Raw genomic sequence first — 11,073 nt, forward strand, 5'->3', positions numbered from 1 at the left:
GGAGGTGTTCAAAGCCAGGTTGGACGGAGCCTTGAGTAGCCTGGTCTAGTTGAGAGGCGTCCCTGTCCATGACAGGGAGGTTGCATTAGATGATCTCTAAGGTCCCTTCCAGCCTATGCCATTCTATGATTCATGATCAAAATTGAGTTTCTCGTACTAGAAATGGGAATGCTTGCATGTCTTAGAAGCACCTGCCACATGAATTGGTTTTGGATGATAGGAGTAGAATGATTGTGCTGTTTGAAGAGCACAAAACACGAAAAGAGAAGGGGTGGGGGGTGAAATCATAAGCCATTTTTCAAAAGGAAATTTTTCTTGTCTGACTCTTCCAGTACCTAAAGGGGGCCTGCAGGAAAGCCGGAGAGGGACTTTTTACAAGGGCCTGTAGTGATAGGACAAGGGGCAATGGATTTAAACTGAAAGAGGACAGATTTAGATTAGATATAAGGAAGAAATTCTTAGGGTCTTAGGGTAGTTGAAAGTATTCGTGCAACTACAGTCTAAGTGAATTCAAGTAGGATTTAACGTAGAGTTGCAAGTGTCCTGTGAATTCATGCCAGAAAGCATGCATCTGTGTTCAGACACACTCTTGATGAAGATAGGATAACATACAGAAAGTTTCGCTTGGAGCTATAATGGCTACTAATGTAATTCCTCTATCAGTCCCAAAGAGGTTGGGAGTTTTTTTTCTCTGAGCATAACCTAACCATGACATATACCTCCATGATATTCCTGAAATAAGCCCCTTCTTTCCTGTTCTCATCCATACTTGTCTTCAGTCTTACTAAGTGCAGCCTCTTCTTAGATTTTACCTGCTAAAATCAACCCCACCCCAATCTTTTCAAATTGTTGATGCTATTGCATCAGTGACCATCTCGCCTACTCTTTTTGAGTCATTACAGTATCTTATCATGCTGCTCATCAGGTTCAAAGTCATCAGCTAAATACTCAGCATCATGAGGCACTCTCTGTCTTTGGTGTGTTCCCTTGTCCTTGCCTGTAATGCTTGCTCCTGTCTCTTGTTTTCTCTCGCAAATATCTTGGTGCCTTCCTTGTTTTGCCCCATGTGTAGTGTCCTTGCCAGACTGGTTTACCAAGTTTGCCTGCATCCTTCAGCCCTCATGTCTGTTGTCTGTCTTATGAAGGGGAAGGAATGAGATTTAGCATACAAGAAGCTAAGATACTTTAAGATGCTTACATACTATAATGCCTGAACATACTACATTTTATACTGTCATGTTTTCCCTTCTTTTTTCCTACTGCTCTCGTGACCTCTGTGTTTATGAACCTCACTTGTGAAGAGGTCTTCTCAAGGCAGTGAAGCATTTTATGCAGGCTTCTAAGCTAAATATCTGGTCCTGAGTTCCTTTTCTTTCATCAATACCCTGTTCATCTTGATGATACAAGTAGAGGCATTTCACTGATACCTATGTTTGCACCACACCAGTGCAAGTCCTTCAGGTAAGGACCTGAAAACCCAAATTGTAGTTATGTGAACACATTCTTATGGGACAGTTCATCAGCCATTTTGGAAACTGCTTGGACTCTCATTGAAGCTAAATAGACAGGAGCTTATTCTTTCTTGGTGGTATAAAGAGCCTTGCATTTCCTAGGTACGTATAGGCAGATGAAGAGCCTTCAATCACTGCTCTTGTCTAGGTTGTGATATGTTCCTGTCAGAACGAGTCAGAAATGTTGGATGGGTTTGGGACTTTCAAGGAAGATAGAGTATTCTTCTTTTCATCTCTATAATCCTAATATCCACTACTCCCTTAGAACATTTTATTACTCATTCCTCTTCCACCCTCCACCATAGTTGTAAACACATGATAGACTGAAGGTTCAGGGAACTCCTACCTTCCCTAGAGTTATTTCTGTTCTGTGTTCATGGCTCTCAGGTGCCTGCTGCAACATCTGCCTTCTCCTACAGCCCCTTCCCTCCAACATTGAAGAGATGAATGTGCAAGGAAGATGGAGGTTTAGACAGGGAGCCGACAAACCACATAGACAAGAGGAAACTATCATCATTCCTGTGGTGCAAGTTGATTCCCCTCCTTCTCTGCCCCAGATGCATCTTACATCATTCTTTTTTGCCAGTTGGAGATAGTGGGGCACAGTGTGGGCACTGCGACTAGATGCAAGGAAAGATGTTGATGCTTTCAACAGCCCCATTTGCCATCTTCTTCCTGTTTCTCCATCCCAGGTACTACCCTGTCTGTCTCACACTGTTTATAGGTGCTAATTCTTCCAGCTTAAGCTGCTCCCTGGACAGTATCAACAAGGATTAAAGTTAAAGGGATTCTGTCATATTTGTTTTCCATCTTCTTGTTCCTACGCTCCAGTCAAGTGCTCTTCTCATCCACCTTTGCAATAGCCCTGACCTTTGAACCGAAGGACTCCTAAGTCTAAAGACCTAGAATCAAATATTTGCCAGTTTTGAGTTTGCAGTTGAAAAGCAAAGTGATTTTTCCAACAATATTCCCCATTGCTCAAGTGCCTTCTTGAAGCTGGCAGCGGAGGGTAGATCTTGATTACTTGAACCAAGGTAAAGATTGCACTAGTCTCCACTGACTTTTCATACTGGGAGTGCTATCTTGAGTTAGCTTTTTTGAAATTATTATTTTTTTAATCTTTGAGTGAGATCATGTGTATATTCTAACTTATGGGGTATTTCCTACCCTGGAGACTCAAAAGATTTTGCAGTGTCCACCCTCTGCTTGGCATGCAGCATACATGCTTGCGTGTTGCCATTTCAGCCACAGTGTTGAGATTGGCCATACTAATGCTGCTGCTCTTCTCTAGACCCATAACTGTTTGGGTTTTTTTAACCTTTTCCTGTTTTGCTGACTTTGCATAAGGCTTCTTTTCATTCATAGATTGCATGCAGTGGGTGAATTGTATTACCCAACCTGCATTTGGCATTTTTCTGTTGCATGAGTGAGCTACACCCACACAGAAATTGTTCTGATTCATGCAAGCTGTAGGTGAGCTGCCAGTAGGAGCTCAAACTCCAGGACCAGCTGGCTGAGTGAGCTTTGGAGGCCATCTCCAGCTCAGGAGTTCACATTCAGCAGGTAAATGGATCAGCCACATCCAAGCATTAAGCTTTCCCAGGATACTAATGTTCTCTCTTTAGATTGAGGCTCATGAAAAAGATTTCTGGCATACAGTCTTCTCCCTTCTCCTGACTGTACCAGAATCAAAACTACTCAGATCTATGGTATTATTACACAAGCTTACCACATGGTTGAGAAGCTCCCCTTGACTTTTGGAAAAGTACCAACCCCAAACTATTCAGCACTGGTCTAGGTGTCACAGACTTGTGTCAGCTGGATAAGCACCAGAATAACTGGTAACTGACACTGCTCTGTTTACCATTCCTTCTGTCGCCAATTGCTCATGTGGATTTCTTTGAATTGCCACATTTGACTGAGTTTCGATTCTTGATTTTGTGGTGGTCCAGCTTGCAACAGCTGCTGCCAGCAGCTGTGAGTTAGCAAGGTGTACCCAAGTCCCCGTAGTTCTGCACTCTTCAGCTTTAGTTATTTCTGCTTCTACATCTGGGAACTTCCTGTGATGTTGCATGATATAGGGGCAAACTTTTTTCTCAGACTCCTCACTGTTAGAAGAAAAAGCTCACGTGTGCAAGGTGAAATGTAAATATCATTGTCTTGTGGCTGGTGCATGAGTCTCATCCAGAATTGTCTTGGGTTCCCAAGATTGCTCATGTGGATAGCATATCCCCTGTAGGTTGATCTGGGTTGGCTTTGGGTGCCAAAGTCTGTGAGCCCAGCTGTTAAGATGTAACAGGCAAGCACTTACGCTAATGACATGGTGTGGTCAGTAAACTCAGATAAGCAGTGGTCATTTCCAGAGTGTTTATGGAGGAGGATGGTCTCTGCTTACTCCCTCAGTGAAGAGAGAGAGAATTGTATCACAGCCTGTTCCACATCCCACGGTAATGCTTCTCTTCCTGAATCTCACTTCCTGCCAGTGATGTTTTGGAGCCTGCTAGGCAATTTGAACTAGCTGTTTCTGGCTGTGTGTCAAGTAAGGAATTTGAGCAATCTATAAATTTCCATATAATTAGAATACTAATAATGATAATTATAATAATAATAATTTCCATATAATTAGAATACCAATTCTAATTCTATATGACCAGCTGACCTCCCTTTTCGTGTTGAAGAAGACCAGAAAATGCTAGAGTGTGTTCTAGGAACACATATGCTCCATGGGTAGATAACACAAGGAAACAGGCTGACTAAATGCTGATTGGCACACTCTTGGCACCAGATACAAGTTCAAGCTACTTAGCAAGGCTGCTGTTTTTCTCAGAGCCTCTTTCCTCTGATACTGGAGAATGTTTCTAGTCCATTGTTTAAGAGAATTGAATGCTCTCAAATCTTTCCACGTTGCTCTCATGTGATGGACATGTTCTCTCGTTCTGTCCTTTCAGTTGTTTATCTGATGGTCAAGATGAGTTCAGGGTGCTAATTTCTTAAAGGAAATTAAATACTTCCTTGAGCATCTGTTCTTTAAAAGGTCTTCTGTCTTTGGTCTAGAAACAAGAGTATTCTCTGTACTCTTACTGACCTCAGAGGCCTTTTGGAAAACCTGTACTTCAGCGTTTTGAGGCATGTTGAGCCATATAAGTGTTGTAGTTTATGATTCATAGTGGCCACTAGTCAGAGGCTTCGCTTCCTTCATCCACTGTTCAACCTCAAACATTTAGGGTTAGACAGGTGTGACTTCTGCAATATTGATATCACACAGTATTGCATTCCAGGGAACTGTCTACAAGCTGTTCAGGAAGGAGACTGCTTAGACCTGAGTTGCATTCTTTTGTGTGGTAGTCAGGTCACGCCACTTATATTTCCTGCATTTTGTGGTTCGATGAGATTATGAGTGGTTCAGGTTCATGCTTCTCGGTCTGTAGGATCTCCTGAGTCTTCATGAAAGAGTTGGTGACTGTAACTGCTTGCCTTTGTCTTCTGCAGCCTTCTCCTCTTTAGTTTCATACTTAGCTAATAAAAAGAGAGTCAAGGATGCAAATTCTTCAGTCTCTGTGGTTCTCAGAAAAGACAGATTGGCATGAGCTTTTAGTGGATATCCAGAACTTCCTTTCTCAGATCTACGGTGTTCATCAGGATAATCACATTCCTGCTCGTGTCGGCTTGCTTACTGCCAGACAAGCATTGCTTATTTACTGTTGTGGTGCAGCTCATGACTTCTTGATTGATGTACAGTGGAAAAGGCTGCCTTATCCTTTCTTGTTCATGTGGTAGTTAATAGCACCAAAAAGTCTACTAGATGTATGTGTCTGGCTAAATGACCAATTTCTCTTTTTGATCCATTTATCATTCCAGTTCCTCTCTAGTGTCTCAGCAGTAATTTTTTTGAGATTCCTACTGGAGCTGATGGAAGCTCCCTAATTCAGCCAAGGTCTACCTGACTGCCATTTTATGCATTATTACCAGTTCGCTGGTTCTCAGGTTCTCTGACCACATGTTTTTGAAGATGTTTACAGCGGGGTCAGCTCTGAGGTCAGACCTCAGAGCTGCTCAGGGTTTCATCCAGTCTCGAAAACCTCCAGATGGAGACTGCACAGCCTTTGTAGGCAACCTGTGCCAGTGCTTGAGTATCCAGTCCGAATCTCTTGTTTCAAATTGTGCCTGTTTTCCCTTGTCTTCCTACCATGCAACAACTGAAAAGAGCCCCACTTCATCTGCTCAGCAACCTCCCTGTAGGCACTGGGAAGCTGCTCTTAGATGCCCTCAAAGCCATCTCTGCTCCAGGCTGAACAAGCCCAACTGCCCCAGCCTCTCCTCACAGGGCAAGTGCTTCAGCACCCACCATTTTGGTGGCCTCTGCTGAAGTTGCTCCAGTTTGTCAATGTCTTTCTTGGGTTGGGGGATCCCAAACTGAATGCAGTATTCTGGATGCAGTCTAATGAATGCTGATTAAAGGGAGGTCATCAATTCCTTCAATCACGATGCTGTTGGCTGCCTTTGCTGCCAGGGCACACTGTTGGTTCACATTCAGCTTGCTGCCTACCAGGACCAGCATTTCTTGGGGTTCACAAGCCTGTGTTGTTGCAAGGAGCTCTTCCTTCTGAGGTGCAGGACCTTGCATTTGTCCTTGTTAAATTTTTTAAAGTTTTGTATTGGCTCATTCCTCCCACCTAAGGGCAGCCTTGCCCTCCAATCTATCAGCAAGTCCATCCCCCCCACCTCCCACCCCTGCCCAATTTGGTATCATTCATGAACTTTATGAGCAAGTACTGCTGAGCAGTACAGGTCTCAGGATAAATCCTGCAATACTCCACTTTTACTGGTCTCCAGGTGGAGTACAACCTGTTAACCACTGCCTCTGAGCCTCAGTATCCAACTCATTTTCGGTCCATCTAGTTGTCCAAGCATGCAGACCTTAATGTCCTAACTTTCATACAAGAATGTCACGGGAGCCAATGTCAAATGTCTTTCTAACGTTGAGGTAAATGATACCCACTACTTTCCAATTTTCCACAAATGCAATGATTTTATCATAGAAGGCAACTTGGTCAATCAGACATGATTTACACCATAGCGTACCCATTGGTGACTTCGTGGTGACTGTCACGATCACTTTTTTCTTATTCCTGTGCCCAGGAATTTGTTTCAAGAGGACTTGCTCCTTGATTTGCTCAGAGAGAGAAGTGAGATCAATTGACCTGTAGTACCTCAGATTGTTCTTTTCCCCTTTTCTGAAGATGGGTGCAATATTTGCCTTCAGTTATCTGTGGATTTCAAACAATGACATTGATGCATTGACTGGCATGATTTTTGGAATACGATAGAAAGCAGCCTTGCAAGGGCATGGCCCATTTCTCTCATATCCTTGGATACGATCTGTCTTGTTCCATGGTCTCACGTGGGGCTGAGTTCTTACACATAGTCACTGACTGGATCATCATCTACTGCTGCTAACTCTTCTCCTTGAATCCTGCCTCTAAGCACAGAGGCAAAAGAGACCTTGTCAGTGAAGACTGAAGCAAAGAAAGCAATGAGTGACTCCGCTTTACCTGTTTCTTCTGTCACTAAATCACTCACCCATTCAGGGACAGGTCCATGCTTTCCTTGTTCAGCCTTCTGTTACTAATGTAACAGTAGAATTCCTTCTTGTTGCCCTTGACATCTTTGCAAGTCTCAACTGAAGCTGAGCTTTGGCTCTCCTGACACCATCCCTGCATGCCCAGGCAGTGTTTCTAAATGTCTCCTTTACAGCCTGTCCCTGCTTCCACCTCCTATGTGCTGCTATTTTGCACTGGAGCTCATCCAAGCCAATCTCTTGATACATTTACTTGTCTTCTTGAATATCAGATGGAGTGTTCTTGCCCTTGGAGGATGCTGTCCTTCACCGGAATCTCCACCAATGCTGACCCACAGGCTCTCACCCAGCCAGTCACATAGAACAGCTCCATGCATCCGGGCTGCTCCTTTACAGAGATAGCACACCCCCTCCTTTTCTTTCCTGAAGCATGTATCTGTCCACTGCAGCACTCCAGTTGTGCGAACCAGCCCACCACGGCTCAGCTGCTCCAACAATATTGTAGTTGTGTGACCACACACAGAGCTCTCGTTTCCCCTGTGCATTTCCCAGGCTGCATGCATTTGTGCACATGCACAAGAGGTGGGCTCCTTCTGCCTCTTTTTGTGCTTTCTTGAGGTTTCTCTTGTACCAGTTACCCTGCACTCTTTCCTTTCCACCCTTGAACACCCCTTCCTCACTTGGCTACAGGTTGTGATCGTGCTTTTCCAGTGTTCCTAATATAACACTTTTCTCACCAGATCAGCCAGGTTTTTGGCAAAGATGCTTTTTCTTCACTTTGTCAGGTGGATCCTGTCTCCCTCTAGCAGTGCTCAACCGTCAAAGAGGGTCCTGTGGTCATAAAAGCCAAATCCTTGTTGTTAACCCCAGTTGCAGTACAACGTATTGGATCTGCAAGATCCATCTGTTCCTCATTCACTGGAGGCCACCTGAGTCTCCATGCCTTTGGACCTTTTCCCTTGAGCCATGTTCTCTTGATACCCTCCAGGTCAATAAATAAAAGTAACAACAGGAATGCTTCAACTGATATGACACATACCAAACAGGAGGAGAGGAGAGGTCATAGCACTCTCCTCATGGACGCTGGTCGGGGAAGCTTTCTGGTCTCGAGTAACAAAGCGCGAGTATATCCACGGTTGTGTACTACACCTCTCACGTAGCGTTGCCTGTTGGTATGTAATATTAATTTGTTTTGCAATTAAGTCGTGTCCTAAATTATTTTTCCATTAACCTTAATGGAAATGTGGTGGATAGAATCCTTGAAGACAGCTAGGTGTCTTAAGCATAAGAGCACACCTTTTATTTGGGACTCTGATTTAAGACAGTGCTTAAGCACAGGCAGCCTTACTGAACTTAAGCAGGAATTTCTGTTGAAATGCAAATTTTCACTCTTATTTTTAGGTATTTCGAATTATTGTGAAAGATACGATGAAGGTATGAGACTTGTTCTGAACACCTTTGGACCAGTTCCAGAATTTTCGGGTAAAATTGAGCAGAAAATCAGTCAGGTAAATATGGAGTTGATAAACGCAGTGACATTCAGAACAAAGAACATTAGCTTTTATTTTGATATTCATACCATTTCAGTTTAATGTTAGAGGTATCTGTAGCCTGTATTTCTTGTGTGAATGTGTACTTTGGACAAAAAGATCGATACAGAATGCGTGAGTCCCTTTTCGAAGCATTTTGGCATACATCAAGGGGAAGTGATCTAGCAGCTCAGTGACAGTATTCCTAGACAGAGGAATCAACTGCTAACAACTATGGGTTATGGACATTAAATCCTCCACAGTGTTTCTTACCACTTCTGTCCTGTGTCCTCTGCCATAATATGCACAGCTCCAGGCTTCCTTTCCTACATGACTTTTCTTCTCGTGTTTTCCTCCTACTCCGTCTTCCTGCATAAACCCTGTAGCTTTTTTCTTCTGGATGTTCTTTTTCTTGTTTTTATATACTTTACGAACTAGAGCTCCAGTCTGTAACACGTGCAAACACATGTTTAAGTGAAGCATATGAGCAGTCCTGTACAGTTACTTGCACGTTTAAAGATAAGATGTGTTTAAGTCCTGTGCTGGACTGGGACCTGGTTTGTCTATTCTAAGCCCTCGATTTGTTTATATTCACTGTACAGGCTATATTATGTGATCATAGGAATTAGCGGAAGTATCGTTATTTCCTAACTCTGCCTTTTCATAGCTGCTCGCTAAAGAACACATGCATGTGCTGAATCATTCTTGATTAGCTGTCAGATTAATTTCATATATGGAAGCTCTGTCTGGAAGTCAGCTTTTTTATTCCTTTTTTTTTTGTTCTTATTTATGCAAGTTCAACATCAGCTATGTTAAAAAAGAAAAATATTCTTTTATGCTTAAACAATACAGACTGCTTATAACAACAATCAATAGTAATTGTGAAGTTATTCACAATTAGAATCAATAGTAACAATCAATAGTAATTGTGAAGTTATTCACAATTAGAATCAATAGTAACAATCAATAGTAATTGTGAAGTTATTCACAAGTAGAAGCTTTTGATTAGTATGAAACAGTTTGGTTTTCTTTATGGAAAGCTGGATTCCACTTCAGTGCCTGTTTCTGTGTCCCTTTGTTATCTTTGGTCTTCAGTGCCAAAGATGGGTTTCCAAGAGACCTCATAAGAGTGAAACATTAAACATTTCTTATCTTGCTCCTCTGTCCCTCCCCCTGGAGTGACTGCAACTTGCCAATCATTGGTAGCAGGTCCAGGTTTTACCCAGTTTCTCAACACTTGCCTTTTAAACTTAAGACCTCAGGTGCAATTTTGGCAAAGATAACCTTGTGATCTCTACCACCGCTCTCAAAACAGCTTTTTTACTTTGAAAGAAAATCTGCTACAGTGTAGTAGCTGGCCAGAACTTACCGCCTCTTGTTCTCCTTTCAGTGAGACTTTAACGAGCACTTCTAAACCAACTTTGATTTTGCACTCAGAAATAACTTTTTTTCCCTATTTTTTTTTAAATATCAATTTTTCATGCTAAGGTGTTCAGACTTCTACCTTTCTGTCCTCAAATAGTGCTGTACTTTGTCTGCCCCATATTCCAATAAACAAAAAAATAATTCTGGGTTTGTTACGTGTCTTCCCCTGTCATTTTGATTGTAACTGGCACTCCTAAGACAAAATGTTTTTAATAAATGTGGTATCGCTCATTACATTTGTTGGGAGCCAGAAGAGAGATCACAGCTTTAAACACACAGGAATTTGGTTTAGAGTATATTTTTAGCCACATAGATGACCAGATTGCCTCCTTCCTATTTAATAAAAGGTTATTATCAAAGATACTAGGCAGTAGCTATGTGGGACAAACCAAGAGAAGATGTTTCTGCAGGCACCTTCGTTGTCACATTCAGGCCAACCTTCTCCCAGTGAGAGCACTTTTCTTCTTGTACAAGTTAGCTCATTTCCAGTCACGCATGTAAAGAATTAGTGGTCTATTGCTGTGTTAGACTAAATTACAGTTTGTGTGGATGGTTACTTGGCATGATGCAGGAAAAGCAGGAAAACAATGCTGCTGAGAAACTTTTTACTCGGAATGTGAGATTTAATCATCTTAAATTCTGTTCCAGGCAATGTCTGAAAAAATTCCAGTTGTTCCAAAAGTCCTGGATGCCAGGAGAAAATGGAGAGACGAATGTCTCACTGGTCTTGCCAAACTGAAAAAACAAATGAAATCCAACTGAGGTGCACCTTGTCTAACAGGAGAGACCAAACGAAGAGCAGATCTTCATAAAAAGTGAACATTTTTGGTCACGCAGAAGAGGAGACCAAATGTGCAACCAATGATACGCACAAATGTAGAGACCAATGAAACATTTGGTCCAAATTTGTCATGACGTAATTCATGAATAACTGGAAGCAGTTATTAAAAAATTCAGTTAAAATTTATCAAATGATTCTATATATGCATTAGATGTGTAAGCATTAAGCAGCTTTACCAATGTTAATATT

General features: G+C 42.2%; 1 protein-coding gene across 1 annotated transcript in view; it reads left to right on the plus strand.

Moving 5' to 3' along the window:
- CRYL1 (crystallin lambda 1) overlaps positions 1–10,864 on the plus strand; it is a 60,800-nt gene extending 49,936 nt beyond the window's left edge. The window contains exons 7-8 of the mRNA XM_086613438.1: positions 8,491–8,597; positions 10,692–10,864. Of these exons, the coding sequence (XP_086469564.1) occupies positions 8,491–8,597; positions 10,692–10,805 (221 nt within the window). The 3' untranslated portion in view covers positions 10,806–10,864. The remainder of the gene's footprint in view (positions 1–8,490; positions 8,598–10,691) is intronic.
- The last annotated feature ends 209 nt before the right edge of the window (positions 10,865–11,073 follow it).

This window comes from Tauraco erythrolophus, chromosome 1 (assembly GCF_009769465.1).
Source record: "Tauraco erythrolophus isolate bTauEry1 chromosome 1, bTauEry1.pri, whole genome shotgun sequence".
In the NCBI taxonomy this organism is placed as follows: Eukaryota; Metazoa; Chordata; class Aves; order Musophagiformes; family Musophagidae; genus Tauraco; species Tauraco erythrolophus.